Consider the following 11,893-nt stretch of genomic DNA (forward strand, 5'->3'; position numbering starts at 1 on the left):
CCACCCCATTAGAAAGAGTTTTTTGATATTTAAAGTGCAAACTTGACACTCTATACGGTTTACACCCTCCATTAAAGATGATAAGTGAGGAAAGCTCTTATAATTGGTATTATCTGTACCATGAATAGTTTTTGTAGTACGTTTCTATTCATTGAAGTCTTATTTCGTTCAATGTTCTTGTACGTGGGTTTACTTTTCCATATTTTATTATCAATTTCTTGTGGCTGCTTACCTTCAATGTATCTAAACTTTGCATCATACTGTATCTCCATAATGACATACTTTTTAACTATGTCTAATACCTGCTAATTAATCTCCAGTGGACGGTGAAAAGAGCATATTTTCAGTTTGTAATTTAGAAATTTTCTTTGTCAGGATGCGTGCCTCTTTTTCTGTACAAGGCTATAAGCGTCAGTATAAATGAAGTGGCGTAGTTTGATCAATTTTATCGGCATTTTACTTCTACTTGCCGACAACAACTGAAATATCAGTGATTGTGTCGATTTCATTATCTTCGATCCAAAAACTTCTCTCTCTGAAGAAGAAGAAGAAAAAAACCAGAAGAACATCTCTTCAAATTAATTCCTGCCCCTTTCTTTCACAATACCCAAAGAAGGAAAAATGTCATCTACAGCATTCAGTGGTGACGAAACAGCACCATTCTTTGGTTTTCTCGGTGCAGCAGCTGCTTTAGTCTTCTCATGTAAGGAAAAAAAAAACGACCCCTTCAATTTCCAAGCTTTGTTTTGTTATTTTTTTGTTCTAATTGTGTTAAAGTTTCGATATTTTAAGGTATGGGAGCAGCATATGGGACAGCGAAGAGTGGAGTAGGAGTAGCATCAATGGGAGTAATGAGACCAGAGCTAGTTATGAAGTCAATTGTACCTGTTGTTATGGCTGGTGTTTTGGGGATATATGGTTTGATTATTGCTGTTATTATTAGTACTGGTATTAACCCAAAGGCTAAATCTTATTACCTTTTTGATGGTTATGCTCATTTGTCTTCTGGTCTTTCTTGTGGTCTTGCTGGTTTGTCTGCTGGTATGGCTATTGGTATTGTTGGCGATGCTGGCGTGAGGTAATCATTTTTTATAGAATTAGTTTTGAATTTGTGTTGATGTTGTGGTCATTTGCTTGGTTACATTGTGATTGTTGAGCTGGAGTAGCTAACTTGGTCATAATTTGAAGTAGTTGGATTTGGTTATATGTTTTGCAACCCAATCGTGAAGGTGTTTATTAAGTTTACGGTATAGAAGAAAAAGAATGAACATAAGTTGACTACTAGAAGGTGATTGTTATTATTATAGATAACGAAGGAGAAATGTGTTTGAGAGTTGATAAGGAGCTGCTTATTAGGGGGTAAGCATGGAAGCATGGAGCTACTTATAATAACTGATCTCACATATTGATGTTAGCAGTATCATGTCTTGTTTAGGGGGTATCTTGACTGCTTCCCCTTTAGAGGGGTAGCTCTTTAACCTTTGAATACTGGTTTAAAAGGAGAAGAAAATGACTTATTAGGTAGTTAAGGAGACCAAGAGGTGTCTTAGTAAGAAATGGACATGGACAAGTTGTTTGAAAAGAGGAAGAGTTCATCAAATAATCATAATACATGTAGTACTGTAGGATAAGTGAAACCATCTTGGAACATAACAAATTCAAAACCAAATGCTGAGATTCTCATAGTTCCTATGCACAGACAAGTGCCCAAACCATGTTATAGAACCTTGAAATGTAGAGTTTGACGACAAGGTCAGGTGCTTGAACAAGAAGTCTTAATTATTTGTATCGCCTCAGAGGTGATAGGTAGCAAATGCTCGAAATTACAAAATGCAAATACATTTTTTGATGCCATAAAGGATGAAACAATTGGGAGCTCAGGAAGAGTTTTGGCTCCCAAAGGATCCCTCACAATGTTCATGTACTTAACTTTTTATGATTTTGTGGAGTGTTTGCAAACTGATCTCCTTTGTCTTGGAGTGAAACAATGCGAGTCACTTTCAAGATGCCTTGACGGTCATTGCTGCCAGGACAATTAGACATCCAACGTGCTTATATGTTTATTCTTACAGATGTATAACGAACACATTCCGATAATCTCTGACATAAATTAACATGCAATCATGAGAAGAAAATGCTACACGTTGTTGTTGCTTTCTTTTTTTACTTGATTCTTTCCTAATATCTATTACTTTGACAAAGTATTAAAGCAGAAGTCTCTATAAGTAAGCCAAGGTGTAAACTTTAGACACTGTTTATTAATATAACGACTTCTATTGCTTGTGGTAATTTTTCAGACTTCAGATTTAAAGCTTCTCATATAAACATTTTAACTGTTCACCCACTTAGGTGGGCCTTGTATTTAGTTTATTGGCTCATTAGTAGGCTTAGGTAGCATCTTGTACCATGTTTGTCTAGTACATGTTTCGACTACTTTAAAAGGCAAATCTCCTAAATCTTGTGCTTACTGGTTAGTTATATATAGCTAGTTGTCACAGTAAACCTTATTCATGGAATCAAGTGTATAAAAATGGGTTATCACAAGTTCAATTCTTTCTCAAGAGGAAAAGAATTTACCTAGATTAGTTACTAATAAGTTCCTAGACCAGGTGATGCTTAACTCAGCATCCTATACCTGTAAGGTTTGTCTGGAAATAAATTTTAGACACTATATTATTACTAGATTAACTGTGACGCAGTGGGGGCGTGAGTGGAGGGTGGAGAAGGGAGAGAGAGGGAAAGATGGGTTTTGGGGGAGAGGTGAGAAAGAGAGGAGAAATTCTTGAGCCGAGATGAGTGAGGAGAAAGAGAGGAGAGCTGGAAGAGACGGGAGTTTGAGGAGCTTTGCGGACAGTCAGACGAAAACTGCGTCAAATGACATTTGGGCTAACTCGAAAAAACTCGGCCCAAGATCGTTCGCTCCGCTCACTCGATAAAGACACCTAAACTTACCTTTGAATCCTTTCTGCTGTTTCCAACAATTGAGTCGCAGTATTAACACTAGAGAGTGGAGGATATAGCCTAAAGTTCCACTCCTTTTCCCAGGATTAGTTCCTTCCTTATTTTGAAGAATGAGAATGTACCTAAATCATTTCTACTCACAAGCTCTTGATATAGATGAAGGAAAGGCTTCCTTTCAGTCATTCAGCAATGTGATCATGGGATCTGATAAGTTTAATGCTGTTATAGGCTTCACATCTGTAGGACACAGGTTAATTAAGTGGTTGTACATAGATTTAAGTTTGACATCTATTATCGATAATTTAGGTTTTGGTGTCAAACATCTCTGGTTTGAACTGGTGAACTTTACGAAACCCGCTTTTAAAAAGGAGTCTGGATGAATTGGAATCTCCTATTTCCTGTTTTTAAAAGGGAAGGGGAAATATTGAATTAGTGATCTTATGTTTTTATCTTGTCGAATGTGTGCCGAGATTCATGGTCATTCATTGTCCGTTTTAATTTGGTATCTGTTGTTTTATGTAGTAGATGCTTAAGTCAGAGTCACATTCCATGTGCCTCATGCCTGGTAGGAGCGATTCAGGTGGTATACTATATACCAGTCTTTCTGCCCAGGCATAGACACCTATTATTGTGAGGGTCTTATTTTTTAATCATGAAGCTTCCAGTGAGCTGTTACATCTTACATGTCCTCATGAACAGTACAACTTACTTGGTCTCGTAATTATTTCTAAATGATTTCCTCTTGGCCAACACTCTTTTGTATGCTGCCTTGAATGTTACTATGACTGTGCTGTTATTACTGAGTTTTTTTTTTCTGAATTCTGAGTGTTCTATGTATTGGTCAGTGTGAAAGAGAAATTACAATTGCATGTTGAAACTTGTGTTGGGTTATCCCTATTTGCAGGGCTAATGCACAGCAACCAAAGCTCTTTGTGGGAATGATTCTCATCCTCATTTTTGCTGAAGCTCTTGCCCTTTATGGCCTCATTGTGGGTATCATTCTCTCATCCCGGGCTGGCCAATCTCGAGCTGACTGAAAGAAGACAGAGTTGAGGCATACTTGGAACACTAATTATAGATTCGATTGGAAGTGGATGAACTGGATCAGTTGGTGTGCTTGAGTTTTGTTTTTTCCTACTTTTTTGTTTTTATGAACTTATATATAGCGCCTGTATATCACTAGTTGTCTTGTGAAATTTGGCAGCAATGTTTATCCCATTTTACTTGCTTATGTTGTACCGATTTAATAAGGTGTCACTCTTTTTCGGTGAACTTTTGTACTGCAGACTCTAGATTTTCCGTAGACTTCAGTTGTACTGTTTTGTATGGATATAATGATTTTACAGTTCATGTGGCAAATGCATTTGCCAATATTGAATTTACTGTTAGCAACATTTGGCAGAATCCCATACTGAACCCCAAACCAGACTTAAGTTAGGCCTGATTGCCTGAAGGCTGAACTCCTCATGGCTGACCTAGATTAGGAGGAAGTGGGCAGAGTTGTAGATATTCCCATCTAGCTGTAGGGTGGCCTAATTCTACCATTGCTTGTAGGTTTCATTTGTGCTTGTGCATCCACAGATTAAAATATCAAATTCCCCCAAGTCTGAAGGGGTGAAAAACAGGAGTTTTGCCTGAAATATTTTCCAGAATGTAGCGTCTCAGACTATAAGCAGCAGCACTATGGGAGTCAGGTCCCCTACCAGTGTTGCATGGTGAAATTCGTGATTGCTTGAAAATACATTTTGGTTTTGGGACAAATAGGAAATTTATATAAGCCGTGAGCTCTAATTCATATTTCTAATAAACAAATCAAAGTGGGATCGTTTGAGTATGTGTTTCCCACATGAAACATCCATCTATTGAACGTTTGTACGATTCCAAGTTTTGGACTTTTCTAATTTCACAATCAGTCTGCGTGCAATTCCAACTTAAGGGTCTAGTTCTTAGTACTTAACTTCTCACTTGCACATGACACTTGTGCCTTTTTCCATGACGGAAAGGAGAGTAGATGGGGACTGGCAGACGGGGCACCACATACACCCCACGAGACCCTCATAAAAAATGGGTTTCCAACTTTCAATTTCAACCCTTGACCCATCATAGGCCCCCACTACAGTGACCTGACCAAATTCTAATGAAAACTATAAAATAAGGATCACACAATATAGTAAAAAATAACTTTCGAGAAGAAATACTTTCATAGCTCTAATAATTTAAGAGGGTGTTTGGATCCTATTTATTTATTACGAAAAAATGTTTGGATCTTATTTATTTATCACAACCAAACATATTTATTTAAAAACTGTTTTTAGAATAAATATTTTTTCATAAAAATATTTTTTAAGAAAAAATAATTTTTTGAAAAAATAAAAACCAAACACCCACTTAAGTTAATTGGATCAAGCTAACCTTAGGTTTATTTGCAACTCCGTAAAAATAACCTTAGGTTTATTTTCGGCATTTTTCATTTGGTTATAGGATACCTAAAAATCGATCACCAATATCTAATTTTAGGGATACTTGCAGGCAACTCATTTTGCGAGTTTGCATGCATGTGTCTTCTCTAAAGACACTTTCTGTTTAAGGAACCTAACTTTTAAGTACACTTACTCAGAACGCCGTGTTGGCTGTTAACATTCCTCGTTTTGTATTATTTATAAGCTACCTGTAATTAGTGTGATTCACCATGCTAACTTAGATTACAATTACTGCTGGTATGGATAAGTCAATACACGTTTTACCCCATATAATCCCATATATACAAATGAATACACCTATGATACAGGGATTATGTCGACAGTATCTTATTAAAATAGTTACAGTGAAATACTAAATACAAGTCACAACATATTGTATAAAATATTCAGTAACGTACAAAAACAAAAGTTGAAAGTTGAATTGAAAACTCCATCCCCACTCCCACCTTCTATATAAATCAGATCACTTCATTAGTTGAATCTCACATCTCACATCCAAGCCTCTTCTGTCATTTGATATTTGATATTCACAATGTTTGTTCCAACTACTCTACAGTGTCAGCAGGAGAAGAAGGATGGTTCACCAGAGAAGAAGAAGACCAACAGGGTAAGAAAAGGATGGATAGCTGTGAGAGTTGGATTAGAGAAAGAAGAAGGTGGTTTTCAAACATTCTCAATACCAATATCTGATCTTTGTCACCCACTTTATGGGGATCTTTTGGAGAAGTCACAAGAGATGTATGGAAGTAATAAAGAAGGCCTGTTAAGGCTACCTTGTTCTGTTGAAGAGTTTGAGAATCTGAGGCTTAGAGTTGAACAAGAGTCCATTTGTCCTCAATATCTGCACCAGCCCCAACTTAGATACTTGGCTTAATTATGCATTCCATTTTATTACTATGTGTTGTAATTATGTTGTTTGAAACTTTGAATGGAAAAGAAAATGAAATTGGTTTTTGAGTGCCACCTCTATATTCTAGTGTTGTGTATTTGGGATCCTAAATCTGACTGTTTAGCATTTATTTTTCCCTTTCTGCACATCAATAGTAGATCAATAGTAGAGCTCAACGAGGATTAAGAGATTTTTATTCGTAGGGGTAAGTTCCAATTACAATACTTTTTATACAGTGTTTTATATAATATTCTTTGAAAATATGAATTAAACATTGATTCCTTGTAGATATGATTTTCACACTATGGAGATTTTCTCTACAAAAATTCAGCTCCTAACCATGAAAAAAATAGCTCTCAACTTATGAATTTTTATCAACAGTCCATAAATATCAATTTTGTAAATTTTTTTTGGCAAACTTAGAAATGGTCAAAGACCTGATTTTTAGTGTAGGTCATATCCATGGTGAGAACATTTTGTCTACAAAAAAATTAACTTTTTAATCATCTTAAAAACATAGCCCTTAAATTATCTTAAAGGGTCCGGTGGGAGGTATTGTATAAAACGTTGATTCACTTTTATTAGATTGTTGTAGACTTATAATCATTATTTCATACAAAACAAATTTGTAGATAGATAACTGTTTGCTGTCCACAAAATATTAAGTGCTAATTAGTGGTTTTGTCGAAAAATTTGTTTTTCTGCCCAAAAATTGATTGGACTAATAAAAAGTTAATGTTTGTGGACAAATCTGTCTACAAATTCGTTATCTAACTTATATCATCTTCATCGTGAATAACTATAGTTTTAGTAGATTCTTGCTTATACGAGTAGCACATAGGTCGGCTGTGGAAGTGGAGATCTAAATGCAGGGGCGGATCTATGAGTTGGCTGACCCGGGCTGTAGCCCCCCCTAGCTTTGCTCAAAACCCAAAAGTACAGTGGTAACTATTCACTCCAAAAAAATAAAAAATAAAAAATAAATAGTGAGAATTAGTGTTAGTAGCCCCCCCTTATTGTTGAATTAATGGATGTCCAAAAGGTAAATGATGTGGACTTATTATATATATCTGGGATGGTTTACTTCACAATTTAGAATTGTGCGTGATACACATTTTCGAATTATTGACCACTTCCTCACCATAACTATAATGTTAAAACCTGTGATATATAGCTGGACAACCACACTTAATTTTGAACCTCTCCTTGGTGGAAGTGTCTTCTGATTTGTTTTATTTTTTTTCGTTGTAATATATCTGCAATGGCAATAACATTTTATAAAACTATATATTGTGGTGTAAAAACTACTCCTGGACAAGTAGGGGGTGGCAATGGGTCGTATCTATTCGGGTCACATGTTAGGAGAGCAAATCTAAACCCGACCTACAGTGGCGGAGTCAGGAATGTAAGTGAGGGTGAGCCACCCATAAACCAAGTATTAAAAAAATAATAAAAATACTAATATTTTTTTAACTAAAAATTCAAACCCGGTTACAAAACAAATATATTTCGAACATAAAAAAATCATATAAAATAATTGCAATAAATGTAATATAAAAAAAAAATAAGAAAAGAAAAAATAATTCAATCTAAACAAATACTTATTCATAGTTGTCCTTGGCGCCTTTCTTTTTTGTCATCCTTCTTCATCTTTTGGAAGCGTTGCAAGATCAACTCGGTATCAATGCTATCAAAAACTTCTTTTTCAATGTATGTTATTAAACAATCATTCAACCATTCATCTGCCATCCGATTACGCAGACGATTCTTTATGATAGTCATAGCAGAAAATGCCCTCTCCACAGTAGTAGTAGCAACAGGTAAAATCAGTGCCAACTTAATCAACAAATACACAAATGGGTACACAATGTCTTTCTTTGTCTCAACCATTATTTTGGCTAGGCTGCTAATTCCATTTACTTTACTAAACTTAGTATCGGAACGCACATCAATGATATAATTCTCAAGCTGATCCGCTAATTCCATCTGATCTATCTCTGAAAAATCATCGGGATAAAGTCTAGCAAAATGGATCAACTTTTGCTTATCGAAAGCAGCAAACGACTCACAAGGATCAAGACATGCCATGCAAAGAAGTAATTCTGTGTTTGCTTCATTAAACTGGTCGTTTAACTCTTGAAGTTGCAAATCAATATAGTGATAAAATAATCCAACACGATAGTAATGTAAATTGGTGCTTCCTTCCGCTCTTCGTCGAGACCACCCTCGAGCCACATACCTCTCTTCCATATTTGGAACAACCACATCATGTTTGGCACATAGTGAAGAAACTTCAATCAAGAGACTATCCCACCCATCATCTCTCATCGTCTGTAAACGTACCTTTGTTATTTTAACAAGAGCCATAGCATTGCCAATGTCTTGGTCTTCACGCTGCAAAGCCTTTGACAAATCATTGCTAATTCCTAGTATCGCTTTCATCAAATGCAAATTTAAGATAAATTCAAAAGACTGCACTGAACTCAATAATCTGTAAGCCTCACCTCTTTGTTCCGAGCTTGAACCATTTTCCGCTACGTTATCAAGCACATCAACTACTGAACCATAAGTGATTATCATGCCAAGAAGTGTATAATAGTGTGAGCCCCATCGAGTGTCACCAGATCGTTTAAGACTAGTCTCTTGATTCAACCATTTACCACTTGAAATTTCTCCACTTTGTAAGGCTGCAACAACTCTAGCCTTCATTGCTTCTTGTAACATATCTCGTCGCTTACATGATGCTTCAACAGTATTTACCACATTAGAGAGAACACTAAAAAGATTAGCAATTGACTCATGGTTTTTTGCAACTGATACAAGGGCTAACTGAAGCTGATGAGTGACACAATGAATATAAAATGCAGACTCATTCTCTTTCATTATAAGTGTTTTTAGGCCATTCAAATCACCTTGCATATTGCTGGCCCCATCATACCCTTGTCCATGCAGTCTAGATATGATTAACCCATGCTTAGAGAACAACTCATCAATTGTCTTTTTAAGTGTTACCGCACTAGTTTCCTTAACATGCACAACTCCAAAAAATCTCTCAATCACGCAACCTTTCTTGTCGACATAACGTAAAACAACTGTCATTTGCTCTTTAATTGATATATCACGTGCTTCATCGATTAAAATAGCAAACAATGAATTTTCATAATCCTTTAAAATAGCATTTGTAGTTTCCACAGCAACTGCATTCACAATCTCTTTTTGTATATCAGGCGAGGTCAATTTCCGATTTTTAGAAGCATTATCAAGAACGTTCTTAATGACTTTGTTATGATCTTTCAAAAATCGTATAAGTTCAACAAAATTGCATTTACTGATCGACTCATCTGATTCATCATGGCCACGGAAAGCTAAACCTTGTCTCAAAAGAAACCTAATACAACTAGTTATTATAGTTAGATGTATTCGGTAATCCCTTCGAACTTAGTTAGATTGTCTCTCAAGAAATGTTTCGATATGATGCTCTTGATTTAGCAATGCCCGTGCTGCCCTGCAAGCAATATTATGAGCACTATTTGGTCCTCCAACATGCTCTTTTAATTTGGTTTTCCTTTCCCAATTAGTAAACCCCTTGTAAGAAAAAACATCTCCGCCTCCTTATGCCTCCTGATCAGATTTAAAGAGATAACAATAGTGACAAAACGCGGCATCTTTATGAATACTATATTCCAACCAACTAAACTCTCCATACCACTCTTTTCGAAAGCGACGGTTTCTCTTGCCTATTGTCCTTGGAGGAAAAGTATGATTAGGCTGGCAAAGACCCCTAAGCAAATATGTTCTTCTCACTGAGTCACGATCATTAGGATGATAATCTGAAATCTTGTTCCTCAATCCAGGGTCTCCTGGAAAACTAGACAAGTTAAGTTCTTCACGATTTCCATGTTGAACCCGCTTTGACGTAGGTTGTTCAACACCACCATCCTCAGTTTCTTGGTGACTTCGCTTTGAAGAGGATCCTACTTCAACACTAACAACATGATCTGTGTTACTAGTTGGTTGAGCGGGCAACGACTTTTCTTTGATCAAATACTTTAGCATAGCTATTTAAACAATTAAAATAAACCACCTGTATGTACCAGTGTACTCGTACCCCTACGAACGACTATCATTGGGTACTACTATAAGAGCCGCCCGCTAATGAGGCGTGCTTGCTTGCCCGCTACTGTGGCAGTCCCGCTTGCCTACTAGTGTGGCATTCAGGCATTCCCCTTATTGGAGCAATGACACTGCCCACTAATATGACACCCAAGTTATATATAGCAGGTCCGGAGATATGTCAAGGGATTTTTTCCATATGAAGCTTTGGGAAAGATTTCATACAAAGAGGGAAATATCTCATCAAATAAGGAAAGGGTATTTTAAGCAATAAGATTCCTATAAATACCCAACAATCATTTCAAACAAAGAACTACGTTCATTTGAGAGACTTGATTCCAGAGAACGATTTGGATACGTAGGCAGCCATTGAAGGTACAGTCTCAACAATTCTACAACAATCTCCCTAACAAGATCGTTAGTGTGTTCGGGTGAGTTCTTACCCAAACATAATTGGTGCCGTCTGCGGTTCTTATCAACGGGCCCTCTTCCACATTTTTTCTTCAAGCTCCATTAATGGCGACAACTACAAGATCTCATGTAAACAATCAAGCAAGAACACAACAGTCCAATGGAAACAACTGAGCAAATCTTGAAGATCCAGTCAATCAAGTTTCACCATACCAAAGGCTTCACCTTTGCAGCTTCAAATACCACAAAAGCCCAAATCTAAACTTCTACGGTCTCACTAGCCAGTATCTTCTCCTCATAATGGCACAATTTCACGAGATGCAGATTTAAAAAATATGGAGACAGATGATAAAAGCCTGACCCTGGAAGTGCTGCATCAAAGGTTCAGAAAAACAAAGAAACTTAACGACAACTTGTAGAAGCAACTAAACAAAAGGAGGCCAGTACAACTATCAACAATGGCAAAAACGCAAGAGAATTTCCACAAGTGCTCCAAGATGTTATCATATCTCACACCCTTACAAAGAAGAATGCCGAAGTCAACCATGGCGAAAAGCGGAATGAAGAAGTTAAACAAACATTCAAATTTCAACTATCAGCCAAAATAGATCTACTACTTTCAAGTTCCATCAACGTTTGTTACTCGATATCAGACAAGCAAGCAAATAAGAGTTCATCAGTCTAACACAACAACTCGCTGGATCAAGAGACTCTATAAGCCAAAAGGCTCAATATTAATTTGCATCCTCTATCGCCTTCATCAAAGGCCACCACAATGCTTCAGCAATGGAAAACATAACTGCACACAAGACAATACCATCGTTACAGAGGAGACGCTACAATATTGTCAGCGTAAAGCAAAAGGAAACAACCACAAGATAGAAAATGACAATAACACTGCCACTTGTACAACACAATCAGATTTAATGTAAACTATAACGTATGGATTGAATACAAGACAATAAATAACAAGAACGGAGGAAGACGACACCATTTCGTAGGCACTAAAAGTGGGCAGCACCAACGAGCAACATTTCTG

The 11,893-nt window shown here is 36.7% G+C and overlaps 2 protein-coding genes across 2 annotated transcripts; one reads left to right on the plus strand and one right to left on the minus strand.

The window, feature by feature from the left end:
- The first annotated feature begins 278 nt into the window (after nt 1–278).
- Nucleotides 279–4,320, plus strand: LOC147490809 (V-type proton ATPase 16 kDa proteolipid subunit-like). The gene is made up of 3 exons (XM_086569004.1): nt 279–703; nt 793–1,078; nt 3,866–4,320. The coding sequence occupies exons 1-3, from the start codon at nt 622–624 to the stop codon at nt 3,996–3,998; spliced, it is 501 nt and encodes a 166-aa protein (XP_086425130.1). The 5' UTR covers nt 279–621; the 3' UTR covers nt 3,999–4,320.
- Nucleotides 4,321–6,457: 2,137 nt separating this feature from the next.
- On the minus strand, nt 6,458–10,386 carry LOC147490810 (uncharacterized). Its single transcript, XM_086567117.1, has 3 exons — nt 10,037–10,386; nt 8,088–9,718; nt 6,458–6,471 (listed from the first exon to the last, which is right to left on the minus strand). The coding sequence occupies exons 1-3, from the start codon at nt 10,384–10,386 to the stop codon at nt 6,458–6,460; spliced, it is 1,995 nt and encodes a 664-aa protein (XP_086423243.1).
- Between the last annotated feature and the right edge of the window lie 1,507 nt (nt 10,387–11,893).

The sequence above is a fragment of the Coptis chinensis genome, chromosome 6, assembly GCF_015680905.1.
Source record: "Coptis chinensis isolate HL-2020 chromosome 6, ASM1568090v1, whole genome shotgun sequence".
Taxonomy (NCBI): Eukaryota; Viridiplantae; Streptophyta; class Magnoliopsida; order Ranunculales; family Ranunculaceae; genus Coptis; species Coptis chinensis.